Below are 24,100 nucleotides of genomic sequence, written 5' to 3' on the forward strand. Positions count from 1 at the left end.
AAAATCTGCAGCTTTTTCCAATAGCTACTGGAAAAAAATTTCTGCATCGTGTCATTTTATCGAAGAATCAGACTTCCTCCTGTGCAGCACATCGATATAAGAGAGCTACCAGGGAAGCCATTTCCCAGTATTGCTTGACTCTATCCTATATTTCATCTGCAGGTTGCTGGTCTTGCAGCTTCCTGAACTAATTTAATTTTTCTCATCAGAACTCCTGGGAAGGAAGTGCTGAATGAGTGACAGGGACATCTGTAGGAGTAAGGAGGAGAATAATTTCACCACAGAGGCTCCTGCCATATGAATAAAGCAAAAAAAGGAAACTAATGGGCTGGGACTGAGAAGGCTTTATGTTCAAAAAGGAGTGCCAAGAAATTTCATATTTAGGAGAAGCTTAAGCACTGTGCAGTCAGAATCTGGTAAGCTCTACTGATGTAGAGCTAGCTAAAATTTGAGTTACTTTCCTCTTAACAGAAGGTTTTGGGAGGAACAGGATGAAGAGAATTCTCACCATCATTTGGTTTGGAGCTAAAAAGTACACAGCCTTTTAAAAAAAGAAACCTTAATATTAGGTATAGTGCTACTGAAACTAATGCTGGAGACAGAAAATAACACAGCAGCAGGACTCTTGATAGCACCAGAAAAGCAGTGTTAGTCTGATACCCAAAGGATCAGCACCTGTGCCCTGTGGACAAAGTGGGGTTGGTTCAACATCAGCTTTAGGAAGCAAAGTGTGAACTCTGCTAATTTATCTAGAAGAGGTTATAATTTGTCTAGGACAGGTTATATTTCTGTCTCTGTGATTGAGAAGAGTTGGATATCAAGTGTCTTTTGCATCTTCAATCTCTTACTTTCCTTCAGCTTATCATGCCTAGATTCTCATAAATGCTAGAGAATTATTTTCTTTACAATGCCTTTCTTATGCTATGCATAATAGCCATATATAGTGTATGACAAATTTGATATTTGTTCCTCTAAATCACAGTGAACAACACATGGCTATGACAAAAGAAACCCCACATGGCTATGACAAAATCATACAATGCACATATAAATATTTAACTTTTAAAGAAAGTTTTGTCATGTCAATATTCCAGAAATTTAGAGCTGGAACAGGCACAGTGAACAAGATGAAAAGGACACTCTGCTTTCTTGGTCAACAGGAAATGAAGAGCTTGGCAGGGAAGGAATGCATTTGATTTCTGATGTAGTGTTATCAGGGTAACAGAAAGGGCATAAGCTGTTTAAATGAAAAGGTAGAAGTGATTTTAACCCAAATGAAGCAGGCTGTCCACTGGAACTCCATCTAAAAATATACTTCCAATTTCCACACCCATCAAAACACTGAAATTCTGAAATACTGTTTTAATGAGAACTATGGTGGTACATAGAAACACAGACACCCACACAAAAAGAAATTCAAAGCCAAAAGAAAACCACACAATCCGACCTCTCAATACTTTCAGTAAGAATTTGGTCAGGCTCCAAAACCAGATGTATACGCAACAGCAGTGAATGAAACCTCACTCAGAATCAACTTTTAAGGTCTCAATTTTAGGAAAGCTGCCGCTGATATACATCAAATAAAGGATAGCAGGCAGCAAAACTACCACAGAACACAATCAGATTCTTACTGTGAATTGGAATAAGGGCATCTTTTCTTGACTGGAATTTTCCTCAAAGTTCCCAGGAAGTTTAGAGGCAGGGAGGGAACAGCATCTACTGATATAACAGCGAGATTGAGGAAACAAAAGCACCTCCTGCTTCAATTCATGGCATTTATCCAAGAGAACCTCACCATCATCCAAGGAAAAAAACCCAAAGCCTACTCAGGTTGACACAATCAGTTGTTAAGAACAGAGGATGAATACATCTGGGCTCAAGTTTAAACTTCAAAATTACACTGGATAAGCAGATGGTGCAAAACTAGACTAAATCTGCTGTATGTCTGCATGTATTCCACAGCAAGAAACAAAAAGGAGGGAAGATTAGCAAATCCTAGAAGATTACTCTGATTCCAAGCTGCTAAAGTGATTTTACCTAGAAATCTGTAATATTTTTAACGTCACTATTTGCTTGAACAGAAAATCAGAAGTCCAGAAAGGATCTGATCAATGGAACTCTCCTGGACTGCCCATCTGATGGGCAACAAAACACAGATCCACAGAAAAACTGTCTGTGCAGGCAGGGGGAGAGGAAAACACGGCTGCAGTGGAAATGCATCTGGTCTGGAACACACATTCCAGCAATTGGGCAGGAGAGCAGAAGGCTGCACAAGGGATGGAATTCAGCACACAGTACAGGAGGAGCAGCGACTGAAGGAAGCCGGGATGTGCGCACAGGGAACAGATGGCAGAGACTCTTACATGCAGCGAACCCACGTAGAGCTGAAAAAGTTCACTTTCATTAAAAAAGTATGCCCCTTGCTTCCCTCTTCCCATCTGTCTGTGGAAAGCCCTCTTTAGCAGGGCCTCTTGGATCTGTCTAAGCAGGACTCTTGTGCTGACAATTTTATATAACTACTGATTTATAGTCTTTTCTCAACTTGCAGAATATTCAATTTTCCTTTTCAGTGTCTCCAAAGAGAGAAGTGGAGTCTGGTAGTTAGGATGGCCACAATCATACTGATTCTATATTGACCTGCCATTTTTCTTTTAAAATGCATGGACCACAATAAAAATGTCATAAATAATTTCTGAGGAGATATTTTGCTGCAATGCTTGTCATTTGATATGAACATTGCCAGAGACAGACCAGAATGAATTCCACATGCTGTTGGTGACTTTCATATACTCTAATGTTTAATGAGCTTGTATCTCATTAATCACTTGAAAGCCTGTGCCAAGGAATTTCAAAAGATTAGAAAAACTGCATTTGTATTTAGTTAAGAACACCTCCCACACACCCTGGAAAACTCAGAAAGAGACTAGGTCCGCTCACTGCTGAGGTGAATCCACTAAAAATGTTGCTGAAGGCTTAGCAAGCATTCACAAGCAATTTTATTTAGTATATTAAAGAGTAGGAGTGAGGATTTAAAGGATTAAAACATGTGTAAGCCGCCTTATAGTGTCTATCAGGGCTATATATAGCAAAACCCTTTTCCTAATCTTCAAGGGTCCAGTTTTGAAAATACTCTAATTGACTAATCTAGATTACTTGCAAATGAGTAGAACTAGGTACAAAACAAGCAAGAACAGAAACCTGGAAAACCAGGGACCACATACCCAAAAACAAGGCAAGTCTTTTTTGAAGTACTTTTTTAAAGAATTTTTCATTTTATGAAATCAGGATGCACTGATCTTTTGAACCACCTTTATTTAAGAAAATCCATGTCCTCATCTATACAGCAGGGGAAGCTCAGCCTCAATAAAAAACAATTACTGAAAATTAAGTTTTGCACAAGCATTACTGGCTTCATGCTACCCCAGCTAGGCTTTTGCAGACAGAAGATGCACAATGTATTTCAAAACTAATGCTCAGAAAACAGTCTTAGCTTATACATATAAAACTGGCACCATTTCCCAGAGTTTAGTTACTCTCTTTTGTATTACATAAATGCAGCATTGTAAATAGAAAAATCAGCCACACACTGGCCAATGAGCAGAGCTCTAACAAAACTTTTGTGTTTCCTCCTTTTTTTGTTCTTTTGAGTCATTTGTTTTAAAGACAAGAGAGAATGAAGAAAACAGTTTCCATTAATAAAACTGAAAGAATATGTATTAACTACCTATATGAATAATGTAGGTTCAGAAGAAGATGCTTTACAAAAACACTATGAAATCTTCTCTTGATGTTTTGGTTCCATCTTCTCCTAATCTTACACTGATCCACCAGATCACCTAAGAATATGAAGCTAATCTGATCACTTAAACATCTTACCAGAAAACAAATTATAATTTTATTTTTGGTATGTCAGGTGAATCCTTGGGAAACAGGGCTGATACCCTTTTCTGTCATGACAGGCTTGTCCGAATTTTGCCCTGCTTTGGAGAAAGATGAGGTGACCAGTGAGTGACTGCTGATGCCAACAGACTTGGCCTGCTGCCTCCTTCAAGGCCCTCCGAGAGCAGGACTCACAGTTTACATAACTGCAGTTAATGTTGTCCACATCCTTAGTACAGCTCAGTTCTGATCTAGCAGCGTATAACTACAATAGAAAGCTTAACCCACTAAATTATTTTCTATCCAATTTCAATCAAAGATATTTTCACATTTTTAATATATTTGTTTGGCTATTCTATTATTTTTAAACACTTAAATGCACTCAAACAATAATACAGGTATGGCAGCCCACTGCACCTCATACCTTTTTGGAATGGCAAAATCTAACTTTGCAGAAATCCTGAACTGTGAGGCAACATTATTATTACATTTCAGATGACCTTTTCATTTGAATGAATGTAACAATGGGTATCAATGTGAAACACAGAGCCCTCCCAGAGCTGTAATCCTCTGCAGTGCTATACTTCCCCCTTGCTGCTTCTCCCCTCACTACATTCCCTTCAGGCACTCAGGTTCCTGTGTCCCTGCTATGCAGCACCATCACACTGCTGACCATCCTGAATCCCCCCTGCCAGGAGATTCACATATATCCAAACTGCTTCCTCTCATTCCTCTGCACCAACATTACAATTCTCCCTTGCCATCCTGGCTCTGCAGGAACCCAGAGACACAGCAGTGTGGCACTGAGGTGTCTGCAGAGCCAGGGAGCAGCAGGAAAATTAAATGGATCAGAAGCCACTGAATCAAAACGGCTTAAAAAAAACAATTTTGTGTACTGAAACATCATTTCTTGCTTTGAAACTGCTCCAGGTCACAGTATTTCTTTTCCAGTTGAATTCACAGTAAAGCAAAATCCCTTTTTATTCATGAGTAACGTCTTGAAAGGAGGCAGGAATTTGTAGTACCAGCAAAGGAATAAGGAAAAGCTTCCAAATAAAGATGAAAATGAGAACAACATCCTGAATTCCCATTTCTACAGGATAATTCCTGTTTCACAAACTCTTGCTCATCTCCTGCTATAGATCCCTCTGCAGCATCCAGCTCCCACAGGTCCAAACCCACTGATGTGTCCAACCAGGGAGATTCTGTATGACACCCATGGCATCCATGTACCACAGAAGGATGCACCAGCACAACCCAACAGGTGACCAGTCTCCAACATGAGCTCCTGGCAAGCTGCAAGATAAAACCTGGACTCTACAAGGAGAAAGTCTGAGGTCAACTGAGCACAGTTGTGGGGGTGCCTGGTGCCTGAGCCACCTCTGTAAACAGCACAACACACTCACATTCCATGTTTGGCTTTTACCTGTCCCAAAGAGTACTGGCAAGTTGCTGAAATTTAATTCAGTGGAGTAGAAAAACTTATGAAGGCATCCCTCAAATTTACTGATCACTCCTGGAAACTAAAGGAATGCCCAGAAAGACATTTTAAAGAATGTAAAAATGTTCCGTAACCAAGGAACATTGTGGAGATTTAAGGGAAAGAAAAGTCAGTGGTTACATAATCTAAACCCAAATTCAATAAAATCAATTTCATTCAGTCATAATAGCCTACCCCAAACCCAGTAATTAGGAGTTTAGTTACCATGGATTTAAAGAGAGAGACATGGAAAATTGAAGCCTTTGCATGAGAAGAGTTTTCCAGTGATTCATTTTTCTACAGCCTAACTCAGGCTTTCCTATGACAGAACTGCTTGCAAAAATCCTCTTTTCCCAAAAATAGGAGGAGAAAGACAAATGGGAATTTATGATGGGAAAATAGGAAATGTGATAGGATGTAAAACCATAAATTAGCATTCCCCACCACATCTATGAACACACAAACTGTCATATACAATAACAGGGAATGAAGTGAGCCAGTCCCAAGTGTCTTCCAAATGCTCCTATCATACTGAATCTCTTTACTCAGTTATAATGAACTCTGATGGATGTCTAGAATCTCCTTGATCTGTCCTAGCTGTCAACATCTTTTACAAAATCCTGCTGGATTCATAAATATAAATAAAATACATATGCAATACAAGCAGTTATAACTGATGCACTCCATCTTCATGAAGATATTTGAGAAACACCAATAATGAACAACAACTTTATGAATATTTTAATACCTGTTAACCCGTTTCCAAATGGCAGAAACAAAAAATGAGGAAAATTATAAAAACACACACACATACACCTTTATTCATAAAAAGTTGACAACACTGAAGAGCCATGCAGAGGATAGACCAAATGTGTATCAACAGAAATATGTGAATATTTGACAATTCTAACACACAGCCAAAGCAAATATTTCAGAGCCAATGCTGACCTTACTGTTCTCTTTAAAAGGCAGCCTCAGAGTGAGCACTGTTAGAAAATGAATCCTGGACCACAGCATTGTTGGAATCCATAAAGTTAGAGGATTTTTAGGAAATGGTTAAAAAAGTATAGGCCTCAGACTGAAGTTTTGTTAGCATTGCAAATACAGCAGAAAAGTTTCCTAAGCAGTAGAGCATATGTGACAAATAACAATAGGCCTCTGTAGAATTGGCTTTTGGATGGCAACAAGGTTATTTAATGTATATCTTTAGAAGGTTAGCATGAATAGAGCTCTGTTCTTTGTCTCTTATGAACTAGTCTTTGTTTTAACTACCATTACGTGTGTTTTATAAGATTGGGTAGAATGCTTGTCAATATGTGTTGTTCTATGTATGATTGGCTGAAATCTAGGCTGAGATGGTTTCATACTATTCTGTAATAACTCCACCTCCCTGACATTCCCTGTGGATCAGCGAGCTGTTAACATCCTGTCTCCATTGTCTAACAATGTCCTGAGACTGATGTGCTGAAAATAAAAAAAAAGCTCTTCACTGGTCTGGTTTGTCCAGTGTTGTCCATACCTGGACGTTTTGCCGCGGCAAGTGGGTTCCTTTTTTAAAACGTGGGTTCCTGACTCTTGCATTAATGGTGCCCCGTGTGAGGCTCGAGGAAGGAGTATGTGACCAAGGAAGGAATATGTGACCAAGATACAGCCCCTGAGACAATACAGGCATTGGCAACACAGGCTGGCTGCAGGGATTTGACCAGGAAGCAGAAAAACCAATCATTTGGCCTGACTACGAACAGAATTCCTGGGTCTGGGCAGAGATGTGATGTGATGCAGGTGGTGGGACTGGGGAATGTGAAAGCTAATGCTTCAAACATTTGAGTAGGTCAGGATAGAAGAAATAAAGAACAGCTGAAGTGTGCTGCTATCAGCCACCTAACAGATGAATGCAGCAGTCCTGCTCCACTCCTGATGGACACTGACACTTACCCCTTGACAGTACTGCCAAAGGAAAGTTTCACACACACAAGTCACTGCAATGAAGATTCAGTGCTAAGCCAACCAATTTAGCAAAATTGGAGAAATTTGCTGATCATCGCAGTTCATAAAACAACAAAAATGTCTTGGTATTTGTAACACCAATAATAGATGAGTTTACAGACTCAAGCATTTAATTTTGGACTATTAAATTGTTAAAGTTTCAAATAGAGGCATTTGAAATGTGCTGCAGAAGTACAAGAGGACAAATATGTGTATTGATGATGTAGTGTTCTGCAGAACACACAAGGACGGTTAATCAGCATCAGCTGCAGTCTAATCTGGGCCAGAGGAAACTGCTGGATAGATAGAAATAACATCTCAGTGTGAAATCAAGGAATGAAAACCTGATGGTCTCCTCAGGTCATCTGAATCAACACCACAAAGAAGGAATTAGTCTTCTATCTTCCTACTATTATAGAAAACCACCATATTAAAGCATGAAGACAATTGAAAATACAAAAGAACAATAGAGTATTTCTATTAAATTCTGGATTTACTGGATTAATTTTCATGTTATGACAGTGGCAATATTTACTGAAAAACAGAAATTCTACAATGGTGAAAGCAAGAAATGTAGCAAGCCATGGCAGCAACACTTGCAGATATCCCAATCCAATCACACACCATTATGCAAACATATATGTGACAACACCTATAACAGTATTTCTTTCAGAAGAGGTGTTTGGTGGAAGGACACTGCGGATTATCTTTCTCTGAGCTTCAATTTGTACAAGAGAACTTGAATGTGTAAAGCAGCCCTTACCTTCTGGACGGTACTGAGCTACAATAGTCACTGCTTGGCCTGCGTTCTTCAGGGCTGCTGCTGCCTGTTCATGGGTTGCTGATTTTAGATCCACTCCATTTACCTACAAGTAATACAAAAAAGCCCTTCATCAAAATTAATGCTTGTGTTTATCACCACAGAACACACACCTGTGGAAAAAAAATTAACTGGATGCAAACTAGTTTCCATGCCATGGGCCTTTCCCCTGTTCCTAACATTGCTCCTGAAATCAAGTCAATAAAATCCTCTCTCACATATACCCCTCTTAAGAACTACTGAGACTATCACAGTATATTACTGAGTTAATAGTCAATTTTCTTCTTGTTTAAGAGTGCTTTTTTTTTTCTTTTTAAGGACAACCAGGGAATGTTACTTTTTGTGATGGTTCAGGGACCTTCTTACCCAAATAATGCCTACAGACCATGCTGTCACCACACCCAGTGACAGGCAACACCCTCTGTGAATCTGGCATTGTTTTCAATGCAGCAGATTTAAAAATAGCATCACCAAAAAATTAAGCAGAAATGTGTGTTGCACATTTTAGACCAAGAGCAGTTTTCATAGTTCAAACTAAATAAAGACGTGCTTTAACACCAGTTTTAGTAACAGCTTTTAAAAGGACATAATTCCTCTTAGATAACTCCCAAAATACAATGTAATTGCCCAAATAAATGATTCTCCATAAGTTAAGTAATTTCACAAAGAAACACAAAATATTTATCCTTCAATACTAATATAGAAGAAGCCCTTAGAGAGGTATGAGATGCATATTTTTAAGACTAATAGGAGGTTCAGCAGTTATTCCAGGAAGTAAAGACCCAGTTTTAGACACTGCAGCCAAGTATCTCCACCTCATTAGAAGGGTTATTTCTGAAACCTGTATTCTTTCAATTGAGACACAGCCCTCAGCTACAAAAGTTAATGTCTTCACTGAATGTTTCAGAGAGGGAAGTGCTATTTTAATCAGGTAATAGATGAGAAACTGAGGTAGACTAAAGTTCTCAAAGATAGTTTGGAAGTATATCTGTTCCATTATCTCAAATTTAGCTCTGTTAATAACATTTTTTGTATATCATTACTTTGTATTAATATGCAGGGAGGGGGAAACTTTTTTGCTGTTTGAACAAAAGAAACAAAGAATCCTACAGAAATTATACGATCTCCTTTCCTAAGCTCTCCACTCAGGTCAGCTGGCCCTCCTGCAAGGATGAAAGAGATGAAAATTCCTTCTCCATCTTCTCCTCCAACAATGTTGAAACCAAGACCTGTTGATCCTCGATGTAGGACAACCTTTCTAGGCTCCCTGAAGGAAAAGAAAAGAAAAGAATATGAAATCTTGGTCACTAAATATGAAGAAAAGTAAAATAAACAATTAGAAAAGCTCCTAGATGCAAAACAAAATCCCTTCTTTGTTATTAGGTGAACTGAACAAACCTGTAAGTATGTACAAATGTATAAATAAATAAATAAATAAATTCCTATTGTGCTACAATCCTATTCAGCACTAAATGTCATTACTTAATATTTTCCATATTGTTCAAGAAGATCAGTGCAGGTTGTGACATTTCGGATACAATTTTCAAATTTAGCAAAGCAACTGCAATTGAAGAAGTTAAACTAAACCAAGTTGTTGCACTTTTGTTCACAGGATCCCCTCCTAATTTGAATGAGGGGAGGAAAGAAAAAAATATTGACAAAGCCAGTTACATTCTAATGCAGAAAGACTCCTTCCAAAAATCTATTATCTGCTACTCGATTTAATACAAGGAAAGCATAAATGATCTCAGAAAAAGACATTTCTAATAAAGCAGAAAAACTGTGCACTGCATTTCAAAAATCACTAGAGAGCACTAAAGAACAATTAATGGACATTAGGTATTTGGAGGTATTAATTATTAATTTACAGGATAAAGTAAGAAGCTGCTTTCTTTTCCAAAACAAAAAGTATTATCTAGTCTAATCTTTAAAAGTCACTCAATTTTTGCACTAACAATTAAATCATCTTAAGGTCAATTTTTAAATTTCACCTCCATTAACTATTATATTCATTTTTTCAGAGTACTGTTCTATTACAAATAAATTACATTGTGAAAATCTCTATACATATTGCTCTGGATCACACCAATACATAAACAAAAACAGAAGAGAAAACAAAAAGATGCAGTATCTTTTAAAATAACACAAAATTTATAAATCTCTTTTTGGGATGGAGAGTGTAATATGAGAAGGTAAGTTAAAGAAAATCTAAACATTTTCTGAATATGCCTTGCATTTTAGAAGAAATCTAAAAACTGTCTTTTACAGTAATTTTAAAGGAAAGCAATAAAACCATAATGATATCAACAGGACAGAAAGGACAGAATAATTTTGGCTTATATGTCTACCTAATCCTAAGTTAAAAATCAGTATAAAGACGTATCCTACCTTCCACTACACTAAAATCAATTCTCCAGCTTATTATGCCACTTAGGTTTCAATCCCGGGTGGACCCTGCCTCGGAATCTGAGTGACATTAGCCATATCAGATGATGGTGTGACACAGAACTCAGCAACAGCATGCTGAAAGTGCAGGGTAACATCCCTATACTTGCAGAACAGAAGGGCAACAAAATTACAAGAGCTTCCCTTTATCATCAATGATGAACAAAAGATTAATGCAATCTACTGAATCAGTGAAGGAATGAAAGGTCTCTTAATGGGAAAGGATTAAGAGCTCTCCAGCCCTTCTGGATTTAGAGTCCATCAAAACAAATCCTTGTCTGTGGGGGCAGGGAGGACCCAAACACTCTTTAAAATAAGAAAATCTCTGGTCTGCTCATATTACCATCCTAAAAATCTCTGCAGCATTTCCAGGGCTTTCTGCTTTTAATGCTATTCTTGGATTGATAAATAAAGCATGTGTGTGTATATATACATATAAATATACATCGTTTTATCCTTACAACAATATTTACAAGAGTTAAAAACTAGCATCTATTTCTTGAAATAAAATATAGCATTCCCTAGTATTTTGCCCACTATCACATTTTGGAGCTGCCCTGGCTAATCAATCTGACACTTGGGTTGTTCATTACCTGGTGATCTCATCATCTCCAAGCATTCCCTTGGGAACTGGTGAGTATCTCCCTGGGGATGCTGGGGGCAGGGACTGTCCCAGGTAGGCAGATGGGCTGATATGGTTATCCACTGGCTGAGAATAAGCTTCACAGGGGGGGAAGGAAAACAAGAAAAGACATTAGGATAATACCAAAAAAAGAGTTGGAGGAAATGAAACAAAGGAGTGACCTCTTTCAAAAACAAACCATATCAGTTGAAATTATATATTATAAATGTCATAGTTCTAAAATAGCGTGTTAAATCTGTACATTCCCCAGTCTCCTCACTAAGTGAGCAAATTTTTCAGTTTCATTGTGTCTCAAATAAAACTTTTTAAAAAACAGTTACTGTGAATAGTTGAAGCCCATGGGAACAGTCTGGAGATTTATCTGTTTAAAAGCTGTTTTTAACTTGACTGAAGGAAAGTTTTAACTGAACCACAACACACATAGCAGAAGAAATTTAGCATCTCAATGATTACAATTGATGGAAAATCTACAACACCAGGAGAATTGTTCCAATAAATAATTAAGAAGGTGCATGATATTTCCAAGTTAGGCACATCAATTTGAAGTGCTCATTAAGGCACAGTCATATCCACTATTTGCTATTACAAAGAATGTTCTACAATTGGAAATGGCTTTTTCCTGGCGTACGTGCTTCAAACTTTGAGGTTTAAACATGAAGGGTGGGGACTCTTCACAGATTCAGTATTATTAAAGCTGCCAGACTCTTTGCCCTTACTTACTGTATCTGATGGGGTAGCTGACCTCTGAGGATTTATATAAACCCAAAGCTATTTAACTAATACATGAGACAGATTAATGAAGCAATCAGCACATTCTCCTTTTGTTTTTTCCTTTTTGAGCAATTTTTAAATAGTTTGGATCATATACAAACACATCAAGAGTAATCTTGATAAATATATATACACATTATATATTTGCTATTTATATATAGATACATATACATTCCAAACCACCCAGTCTGGGCTTGATTGTGCCTGCATTGTTCAAGATTTCTAGAAAACCTGTGTGTAGTAAATTCTTCACATGGCATCATATGCATCAGGATAAAACTGTCAACATATCAGCAAGCATTAAAATCCACTATTAACAGCTTCAGCAGTTCAAAAGCACACACATTTTGCTTAAAACAAAACCACACAAATACAGTTATTTTGTTTTTTCTCAGAAAATTTTAAAGCTAAAATGAAAATGAAATGCGAGACATTATGAGCTCTTTTCCAACTACAGGAAAATGGGTGCTGATTAAAAAACCTGAACAACTGTTGCACAGTATAGCAGCTCTGTACATTCTGTTCTTGTACTAAATTATCTCATGCCACAACATGAATTTGAAATTGCTTTCAACAAGCCAATGGTAGCCATAATGATGCATATTTTATAGGAAAAGATTAGATACAAATTCTATTTTCATTGGCTTACATTACTTCTCATTTGATTGTTTTTCAGGTTCTTGCAGCTTTTAACTGCACTGTGTTCAGAAACATACACACCACCTATTACATTCCCTTATTTTTTTTATTTTTTATCCTTTCACCCTGTGACTAAAAGTCAGCTATTGATCAATATAACAGTTTATTATTTCAGACCTGTGGACAGTTCTACAAGAGCACTGGCTGCATCCTTCCTGAAGTCTTACATGTGCTACTTGCTTGGAACAGTCTGGTCCTTTCTCAGTGGTCCTCTCAGTGCTATGAAAGCAAAGCTATAAAGGCACAAAGAGGCTGCTCTCTGTGGAGCTTCTGCACTAAACCATGACTGCACCTCCCCTGAAACTGCTTCAGATGGAAATTATAGCTGAAGCATATTCATGAGGAACGTGACAGAAAGAAAAGGCAAGTCATCACTTTTTGAATCCTAAATAAGGTCTAAACTTCTATTTCCAGGTAAATATTATTACTGGTGGAATTGATAAAGGAGCTGTCTTTTGGATGAACAGAAAACTGCATCCATAAAATCAACTTGCTTTGACAGGAAAAGTCAGACTCTTATGAAGTAATTCCATTTCCAAATCCACCCTCTCCTTTACATAAGACAGTTATAGACAAAAAGAAAAAATGGAAGATTTCCTATTATTTTCCTATTACCTGTAAACTGAAGACACCAACCACAAGTATAATTTCTAAAATGCGCAATAAAATTAAAACTTTATTGTCTTTTACTGTTATTACATATTCTTCTCTTCCCGTACTTAGGCCATTTAAGAAATGATAAGGCATCCATGTCTAGTGAAGAAACTGATTATTCCCTCCCTTCCAATATTTTATTTCTCAATATACCAACACACAAAAGCACAAAAATACTTTGATATTAATTAGGAGTCAAAAATGCATCACTGATAATGTCTTCAAAGGAGGCCTGTATCAAAGCAGTCATCTCTCTCAAAAAAACATTAAGCCACTTTCAAATTCTGAATTTGGACTTTTGAATTAACTACCAAGTGCAGAGAAGTTAGCACAGTGAGCAATCTATGGCACGCTCTGCACAGTACCAAGCACCGTGCACTGTGCTTTTTGATATTTCTGATAAAATGAGAACTTTAATAAAAACCAAAACAAGCAAAAATCCAACCAACCAAACAAAAAACATCCCAGAAATAAAATAAGCAAACAAAAAACCTCCCAAGGGTTCTGTAAGTGAGCAGTTCACATATCATAGAGTTTCTACCTTAACACCACTTGTAGTAGACATGTTCACAAGGAGCCTCTGTGCATATCTTACTTCTCCTTTGTGGTAGGACTGAACTCCTAAGAACCTGGCTAAAAGGATTGCCATGGACAGAAATAGGAAGGAGGATTGCAAATACACGTCTCAAAAGAGCTGCAGATGAGTAGGTGAAGAAAGAAGCCTAGTAACTGTTTCAACACTGCCTCACAATCCAGGTGATCCTAGAAAATACCTCTTTAATATCTGCCATCTGGCAAAAGCACTTCAGAATCCCCAATGTAAAGCTCTTGAGCCCTGTACTGCTCTGCTAAATGCAGTATAAAATACTACACACAGGTGCCACCATTTTTTGGTAGCTCTATCTAACTGATCAGCCTCTTGCAGAAAGCAGAGGCTTTCTGGTTGCAAAAGCAGAATCAGCCTTTGAGGAGATTGATGCCTCCCTTTGAGATTTCCAGTGTAAATGTGCAAATGCTGAGAGGTACTGGAAAAGCTTTTGTTCTGCCCTGTATTAGAAAAATAACATTTAGCAGCTCAGAAACACACAGTTGTGCTTCATAAGTGAAAGACTGAGGAAAAGACTAAGCTGATTTCCTGGAATTAAGTCATTAAACACCTCAGCAAGACCTTCAGGTCTGCTTTGGGTTCAAAATTCCAGCAGTAGGTTCAGTCTCCTCACCAGCTGCAGTAACAGCCAGCAGCACTTTGATCAACAGAGACAGAAGCTCATGGACCCTTGAGTAGAAAAGGCTCTTCTGTTGTAAGGAAAAGAAACAGACTGAAGTTTCATCAAAGAACCCAGCACTTTGCAGAAGAATGTTCTTTGGTCTACCAGAAACCGTGAAAAACAGTATCTTCAGATAGAGAACTCAAGGGAACTGTAGCTAAATGAAACACAACTCAGAAAATCTACTCAAAAGTACAGACAGCCCACAAACCTTGTCAAGGGTCTTTAAAAGACAGAGAAATGTCTGGCATCTGAGAAAAACTTCCATGACTCTTTTTTCAGAATACTTGAGTTGGAAGAGAGAGGTTCCCAGAAGCAGCTGCTGGAGCTTGAGGTACATGACAGGGTCAGGAAACTGGCTTTTCTCAGTATAAGGATAGAAATACACTTCCCACAAAGGATGGGATACTGGGCTGCACAGAATGCCAGCATCTCTCAAATCACCCTTAGAGAGAGAGCAAACAGAGAGAAACTCTGGAGGGAGGATGGTAACGGGACAAAAGGAGCCCACATGTATGACCAGGCATTTATCTCTGGTAACGGATGTGACACCAAGTCACGCTTCCTGAGAAATTAGGGACTCACAGCGAGATGGCAGAGGACATCCTCATGGCAGTCATGTGAGATTACCCTTCACAGAACCTCCCTGATCTGTCCAGTCACTGGACATGCTGAGAAGGAATTCTTGAAGAAGGCACTCTCTTATGGATCTGTGTTATCATGCACTTGCCTTCAATGAACTGAGCCTCCAGCTCATCCACCATTTGAGAGAAATGAATATCTCTGCATGACAAGAGGTCCAACAACCAACAGCCACCTCTGCCACTGTCATCGATTTATTAACACTGGGCAAGTTACTAGGAATCAGCTCCTTCTCTACCTTCCCCCCCTCAAACTTTCTACAGTTTTTGTGTTTGACCCCACAAAAGATTAACAAAGTAAGTATTCCAATGATTGAGTCAAGGTGCACCAGTAAGAGATGAGATACTTCAAGGTTTGTCACATCCCCATCCACAGCAGTGTAACTGCATTACTGCAACATTACCAGGAACATTAGGTAAAAATCAGACTTCTCTTTTCCAAAAAAATATGAATTCCAGGTGAAATATATGAAAAGACCAGTCATATGGAGAGAGAACGGGAAGTCTACTTTCCAAAGAAACAGTGGGAAAGGTTATTGAACAAACTAGATACAGTAAGGGAAAATGGCTGCTCTCTAACCATAAAATATATGAGTAGAAAACAGGGGAAGAATCAGTGGAGGCTGAAAATTAGATATGTCAAGGAATGGAGCCTTCCAGAGCATACCTCTAATAACACAGTGGAGATAAAACCTAATTAGCTCCAAATTGTAATTCAATAAGCTTACAAATAGATTTTAAGATACTGTAGCTATTGCCAATAAATGATGGACTTATAAGGTACTTCAGTCTTTGTTGTGCTGCACTTTAGTTTGTTGTTCTTTACATACTGTTGTCAATTACATCTCTCAGTCCCAAAGTGTTCCTTTCTTTCATATGAAGTAGTACCTAAACAGATCAGTGCTACATATCAATTGCACATATCTAATGGCAGGAAACAAAGCAGTACCTAAAATAAGTCTCCTCTAGAACCATTTTATGTGACAACATGAGTAAAACTGGTAATCCAGAAATGTCAGTCTATTCAGTCTTGGAAATATGCAGTTATATCATTATCTTCCATTCGTCCAACAACTAAATGATAATAACCTTCTTAAGTATACTCAATTCAAATATTTCTTTACATTGTAGTCCAACCCTGAACTTTCTGGATTTGTATGTTTGACTTTGAAAATACTCTTGTCAGTAGTACCCTTATGTCAATAAGAAATTGTTGTACCTACTTTTCAATACAGCATTCACAGTTTTTCCATTCAAATTATCAATTATTATGTCAAAACTGAAGCCATATTTCAAATAAGTTAACATGGAATTTTTTAACACATTCACAGGAAGGCACCAGAGCAAGAACTCCTCCCTGTTCAGTTTATTCAAGTATATGCAAGTTCAAGCAAAACCAGGAAAATGGGAAAAACATCAGAGCATCACCAACCTCTTAGTTTACAGGACACTGAACACCCTCAGAGTGCACTGCTTTCTACTCTTCACACCCCAAGAGCATAAGATACTTGTTCTCTCCCCTTTTACTCACCAGCAAGTGATGAGTAACACTGAGTCTCTAGGACTGGGCCATGACAGCCACAAAAACACACCTGGAGCCCTGCTGCTGCTGTCTTTTCAGTATACAAGCTATAGGATGTTTTTCTGTATAGTATATAATTTTCCTCATTAATCAACTTATATCAGATTTTTGCCTCATATAATTTTTTAAGCTTGCAAAAGTTAAAATACTAAAAATGAAATATGTTAATGCCTTAAAGGGAAAATTAATTAAATCAGAAAGATAAGATGAACTTACAGTTTGTGATGTCAGGAGGGGCATAACTGTCATTCATGAACATGCTGGTGGGTTTTGCAACCTTCAGATAAACAAAGTCAGATGTGTTTTTTAAGGCAGTCACTGCTTCTTCATGAGTAACTTCTTCTAAGCAAACACTGTTGACCTGAAGAGAAAAACAAACACTCTGAACCCAGAAAAATGTACTGTTTCCATTGGACACTCACTGAAGGCTGTTGGAACAGGCATTGAGAGTCTTTATTAGGATTCACATGCCCCAGACATATCTGGTACCATGAAATTATATAAGTTTCCTGCAAGTTTTCTAAAAGCATTTTGTTGCTATTTTTTTAATAGATTTTCATTCCTACCACTCTTGAAGACTGAAAAGTCATTTTGCAGTATTTGGTAATTGCAGTACAAATTAAACACGGAGACATAAAGTTACATTCTGTAATGTATGGCTATGGCTCTCATTTTTCTATCTGGACAAAAAAACTGTGGATTCAATTTCAGGAAGTTGAAGAGATTTTTTTACTTTGTGTATAGAAAAATTCAACTTTGAAGCTATTTTAAGCTTTTTAAAAAAATAACAACCCCATTCAAAAGTATGACAAACACTGAAATGCAACATAAGCAGCAGCTTGACTACAGGCTGGCCAGCCACCAGTACAAGGAGTTCCATTCCATTCTTCTATTTTCAAAAAAGAAACAATTCCATTGTATGTTTGTCTACAATTCTGTCACTCAGATCCCAGAAAAATAATAGCAGGCATCAGAAATAAATATGCTGATTTATACAGGTTTTGCATGGAACATTGGGCTGAGGAATAGATTTCAGATTTCCTGATGGGATGGTGTTGAATGATGCAGATTTAATTTTATCACTGATTTCCAGGCAGCTTAACCACAAATTGAATCATGCCCCTATTGAGCCTAAAAGTGAATGACTATTAAAAAAATGCAGCTCTTACTTACAGCTAAAAGTTTGTCTCCAATCTGAAGTTTGCCATCTTTGTGTGCTGCCCCACCTTCGATGATTTTGGTTACATAAATGCTGTTGTCCCCAGGTATATGCTGATTTCCTACACCACCAGCAATACTGAAACCAAGACCTGCTTGAAGATAAAAAGCATTACTCAAGAAACCTTTTTTGCAATCATTGGATTTAAATTCTTACATAAATAATAACACTCCTTATATAACACAAATATATACAATCAGGGTCTGGCTGAAGTAATTCTGATGCCTTTTCAAGTGAACTCCATAATTTTCTTGAAAATAAAGCTCTAGAAAAGATATAACACATACACAATTCTGAAAACCAAAAGCTAGATCATTTACTTCATGCTTTGTGAAGTATGGGCAGAGCAGAACTGTAAGCATCATCATGCTATAGCATCTATATATTTATAGTCATATTGCCCAGTAATTAATTTCCCTAAATTATTTTTAATCTCTCAAACATCCTTACTAGGTAATCCAATTAAGTATTTCACTCCAATTTCAATGTACTTAAAAATTACTAGATACAACCAGAAACATTTTTCATCATTTAAAAGAAAAGTTGGCATTCTACAAGAACAGTTTCAATTCTATCCTTATGAAACAGATACTTTAGATTTCCAATGTACCTTTGGGGCCTTTCACAAGTTTGATTTCCACTATTTTTTCTGTGACTGGTTTTCTCCTTTTGACATACAATCGTACAATGGATCCTGCTTCTTTCAGTGCCTCCACGGCTTTGCTGTGTGTCACATCCCGAACATCCACCTCGTTTACTCGCAGGATACAATCATTGACCCTGAGACAGCAACAGTCATGCTCAGCTGCTGTGTTACAGCACAGTGCACACATCAGGAGCCTAATATTGTATCTATAATACACTAACATACATGTTAAGGCATTAAAACACAGAGATTTATCTCCAAAGTTCTACTCATTCAAGACAACGCTCTGAAATTAATTATTAGGGCTTAAAAATAAACCAAGGATCACTAGGAAATATTTAAGAGGAATATTTAATTCATGGCTGAAGAGGGCACCTTATTATATGTACCTTATTTTGACAGTGTTTTTGACAGATGTCTGCAAAAATTACCTTTTGTTTACGGCTATAAAACAGAATCTAAAAAACCAAAACCTAGAAGGCACACAGTGCAAACATATTAGTTTGAAGCCATGATATGAACAAGTCAATCTTGTTTTTCACAAGCAGTTTAAGTGCTGGCCTTCCAGTCCATTTAACATGCTGCTGCAGTAACTCTGAGCCCTCATTACACTAAGTGCAATGCCAGGCCCACCTGTCACCGTGTCCTGCCAGATGTACCTCTGACAATGGCCAACAAGCTAAAATGAAGCCTTGAACTAAGCTCATTAGGACTAAAACCCATAATACAGCAGGTATTTGCACATGAAATGATGGGCCAAGTTCTTGGCAACACAAGAGGAAAAAAAATTGTCCTACAAACAATGTGGATGGCTATCTTTGAAAAATTAGGACACTGAATTATTACCAAGCATAAAAAAGGGTTGTTAATAAACTCAACTACTTTGTGGATCAGAAAATCCACATATGGAAAAACAAGAGCTACCTTCTTCTTGAATTAAGGACTGTGAAACACATGGAATAATAAATTTATACCACAGAATCGAAAAATTTCACTTAATTTTCCTAAACTGCAGATATCATTAGTTTGGGAGACACAAATTGATCCACTCAAGCATTTGTCATTATTTACAAAACACTTCCATAAAGAAAACCTATTTAACATTTAATGCAGGAGGATAAAACCATTAAAAGTAACAGAAAATTTTCTATTCACTTTTTAAAATACAGTAACAGCACTTAGTAACCCAAGACAGAAATCCATCCTACCGTAATCTTCCATCCTGTGCAGCTGCACCTCCAGCTATAATTTTTGTAATGAAAATACTGGCATCATCCCCAATATGTGGGTTATCTGTACCACCTGCAATGCTAAAGCCAAGTCCTGAATTTCCCTAAAGATAGAAAAGGAAAAATATTTATTGGAGAAAAGGTATTCTGGTGTATTTGATACACTATAGAACTGAATCTACATCATTTTCACTGAAAACAAAAATATTTAAAGACAAATTAAGCAGTATGCTACATATATAACTTATTTATATGAAAATAAGTATAATTACAACTTACATACATGTAAGGAGAACATTAAGTCAGTGTATAGCTGTGACAGCTCCAGCCCCATAGCTTTCTCACTGAACTTGATAAATTACATAAAAATCTTTTAGCTCTAAAGTGCTAGATATTCCAGATAACTCATACAAATATTTGCTCCTCATTAAATTATTAGTGACACATTTTTCCCAGAAAAAAGCCTTTAAATAGCTTGTGCCCCACCTCTAATATAGTCCCACAGATGCAGAGATTCAGACTGACATTTTTCTCTTCGAGGATTACTTGCCCTTACCATCAACTGCAAGACCTCTTCACCCTCTCAGTAACCACCAGAACTGCACAGGTATAAAACCATTTCTTTCTGTCTTTTTCTGTCTTTTTGTTAACAGTGCACCTCAAGTGAACTGAGCTAGATCTCAACGTAGAAAACCTAACAAAGAAATGCATGTGACAAGATGTCACTTGTAATCTCAATATAAACTTAATAGTATGTAAATAAAAGCCTATGAGAAAAATAGCAATACAGGAGATTAAATCAGAATCTGTGTTGTTAGTCTCTACAAGCCTAGGTAGCAACATTAAATGCAGGATGACTTAGAAGAGACCATTCCCCCATTTTACTCTCAGTCGACACGGATATTAATAAAACTTTCAATTCCTTCTTAGCAACTGAATATACTTTTTTTAAAATAAGGGTAAATAATCTACCTAAAATAAAAAGAGTAAGAATTAGTTTGGATTGCCATTTTTCATATTAAAGTATCATAAATTCCATTTCAAACAGAATACAGAGGACATTTAGCATGTTACCCTTTCAAGAGTAATTTCTTCATACTCGTAATCTGCATCAGTGCCATTGACCTATTAAAAAAAAGAGAAATGAGACTCAAAGAGAATCCTACACTTTACACAAACCATTTTGCTTGGTTGGAACTTCACTCCCATCAAATCTCAGCTGACTCACAGTGACCACTGGGCTCAGAGGGGACATGTGATTTTCACACCACTCTGTATTTATGAATCAGACAATCTTTTTGTACAAGTTTAAAAGGTGCCTGTTCAGAGAGCAGACTGTTCCACACAACTACTGTAGGGCACAGGCCCTCTGCTTCTGACTGCCAGAAAGAAAAAATGCTCTGGAGATCCTCAGATGTTCCTCAGGCTATACAGCAACTTGAAACTGAGAATAAAGAAAGAGAATGTGGGATAGAGAAGAATTGTAAGGAAGAACAGAGCAGCATTTTCCACTTATTGTTCCACACTGAGCAGAGAAAAATCAAAGATGGATGCTTTATATCATCTTCTCATGAGAAATAGGCAAGATCCTTCTAAAGCAATATTTAACAACTGTTTATACTACTATTTATCAAGTCACATACATATTAAAGTTCAGCAATTTAAAATAGGGACAAAAAGAGTAAAAGAGTTTAGAAGAATACTTTATAAAGCTTGATGAAAAACTGAAATCCTAGAAAGAAGCCTTGTCATCCTCCAGTTAGAAAGGATACCCACATTCTTTGCTACCTACAGAATAAGGAAAGAACCAAATACCAGAAGCAAAAAAATATCAAAACTAACCAAAATCAATTAAATAACAAATTCTCAATCATATTTATATATTCAAGAGTAAGTTTTTTTCCAAGATATCTTGGAATTCAAATTCTTTCCTCCACAGTTACCTACAGCAGCTACAGATAATTCCATATTCCTAGCCTTTTAGGATGAAATATTAAACAAGGTACAATATAGCAGTTATACTATTACTTTACAAAGGACCTTGCCTACCCTTAAGATATAGAATATCTGGAAAGACTTCTCTAGTCTTAACACACTAAAGATAAAAAACATATATAGAAGCAAGCATTTTAAAACCTGACCATTTCCTAGTAGAGACTTTAAAAAGGGAATTTAATTCACCCCAAATAAAATTAAGATCAAGCTACTTCCTTCCTCCTATGTTTATTGAACATATTTAAATGCTCCAAAAGCTGGCACTGCCAAGACTTCTACAGGCTGTCTAATATTAAGCTCTTTTATCCCTCACTCCCTAATTATATTCCCCTGACAATAGAAGCCATATCCATTCCACACATAACAGATTATCATCTTTGCAAAGTACCTCAAAAATGATTATGTCCTTAGCAGTTTGTTCAGTGGAAAAGATACAGTGGTTTTAACACATGATATTTCTCTATTAAAAAGGGATGAGGTCCTGACCTTCTGAATCCATGAAACTGGATCTATTGCTACACCAACACAAAAGAAGCCACTGTGATCAAGAAGTTTTGATGGTAGCTTAGTCCTTGAGCTATTATCTACAGGAATGACAACATGTGCTAACTGAAGCAGTCATCCAGCATTACACTACCTGCAAAAGGGTCATGATGATTGATCAGTGTGCAGTGCTCTTTTCTTTTCTTTTTTATTAAATAAATAACAAGGATGATTAATCATTTCCCTATTCATTGCCATTACACAAAACAAAGCTGATCCTAATATATTTAAGCAGTCTCTTATTTCCATGTACAAAGGTCTTTAATACAATTTAAAATATCTTCTACATAAACAGGAGTAAACAAAAACCTCCATAATTTTATCTTCTCCTTTAGCTTAGTTCTATACTCTCTCTTTTTTTGAAAAATTACCGTTGAATTTATTCATCTAACAAACCAAACATTAGCAGAGACAGAAGCAAGAATATATCACATGATAAAAATCACTGACCCAGTCTATCTTTTCCAAGTTTTAAAGGGATCTCATACCCACTAAGCTAAGCTTTATTTCCAGGGCCTTCCCCTAGATAGAAGACTTTATAAGTAAATGTTGTAATTATGTCTGACAAATGAACAGCTCAGCCTCCACATAACTACACTTATTACCTTAATATTTCAAACAGAACCAACTCATTTTTATGAATATTTATAGCACTAAAACCTTAAGTATAGCCACTGTATGAAGAAATGTTTTTATGAGAAGTGCAACAGAAATGGCACATTAAATATTAAAGTATCTGCCTGCACAGTTGAAGAAACAGATTGTTCTCTGAACACTGAACCTCTGGGATCTCAGTTGTGTTTTGCACTGCCATACACTGGAACACAGAAAAATTCCCACCTGAAATCTGCAACATTTTTTTTCATGAAACAGCTATTTAAGGAGTTTAAATAACCATCATGAGAGCTGACAAAATCAAGCACCATCAGAGAGATAAAATAGGTCTTTTTAAACAGCAACAACAAGTGTACCCAACTACATTCATAAAACATGATTTAAAGTTAGAATTGAAAGCAAGTGTAGACTTACATATGTTGAAGTCTCCAAAGAATCTGTATTCACCAGCACTGGAGGGGGATTTGCCTTTAAAAATGAAACATAAAAAAAATGAACAGCATAAGAAAATGCACTATTGATAATTTTACAGAATTTAACTTGCTGGCTTTCTCAAAGTTCCATTAAAAGGCAGCCTGACCTTGAGAATCTCAAAACTGACCTTCTAAAACACTTGTTACTATCCTGGACAAATTGCTTCCCTGACATAAACCCACACCGTTAGGGAAGTCTGAGATCATATTTAATATCTACGTACTGACATTTATTACCTTGTTTTTCAAAAGAAAACCTGAGTCATGCTACCATTTGACATGATGCCAGTTGCCCCAGTACTTGTGGTATGATATGCAGAGGTTGTTTTACCACTCAGTATCTCAAAACCAATTTTCAGTGGATTCGATTTCCCTTTCTTCCCATCAGGAGCAGTGAACCACCCCCTTCAAAAACTGCTAAATGGAAACCTGCAGAAATGCAGCTTAGGCAAGAAAGGACGTACAGAAATGACTTGCAAAAGCAAACCCACAGCAGGCATTCATTTACCCCA

General features: G+C 37.1%; 1 protein-coding gene across 21 annotated transcripts in view; it reads right to left on the minus strand.

Annotated features, from left to right (window-relative positions):
- DLG1 (discs large MAGUK scaffold protein 1) overlaps positions 1 to 24,100 on the minus strand; it is a 140,083-nt gene that overhangs the window by 26,650 nt on the left and 89,333 nt on the right. For all 21 annotated transcript variants that reach the window (XM_054282820.1, XM_054282819.1, XM_054282813.1 and 18 more), the window contains 9 exons: positions 23,530 to 23,583; positions 21,037 to 21,087; positions 19,942 to 20,066; positions 18,698 to 18,867; positions 18,042 to 18,178; positions 17,085 to 17,229; positions 11,204 to 11,330; positions 9,276 to 9,432; positions 8,109 to 8,211 (listed from right to left, as the gene is read on the minus strand). In XM_054282820.1, the coding sequence (XP_054138795.1) occupies positions 8,109 to 8,211; positions 9,276 to 9,432; positions 11,204 to 11,330; positions 17,085 to 17,229; positions 18,042 to 18,178; positions 18,698 to 18,867; positions 19,942 to 20,066; positions 21,037 to 21,087; positions 23,530 to 23,583 (1,069 nt within the window). The remainder of the gene's footprint in view (positions 1 to 8,108; positions 8,212 to 9,275; positions 9,433 to 11,203; positions 11,331 to 17,084; positions 17,230 to 18,041; positions 18,179 to 18,697; positions 18,868 to 19,941; positions 20,067 to 21,036; positions 21,088 to 23,529; positions 23,584 to 24,100) is intronic.

This window comes from Melozone crissalis, unplaced genomic scaffold (assembly GCF_028551555.1).
Source record: "Melozone crissalis strain CALT ecotype California unplaced genomic scaffold, PUWL_Pcris_2 ptg000034l_1, whole genome shotgun sequence".
NCBI lineage: Eukaryota > Metazoa > Chordata > Aves > Passeriformes > Passerellidae > Melozone > Melozone crissalis.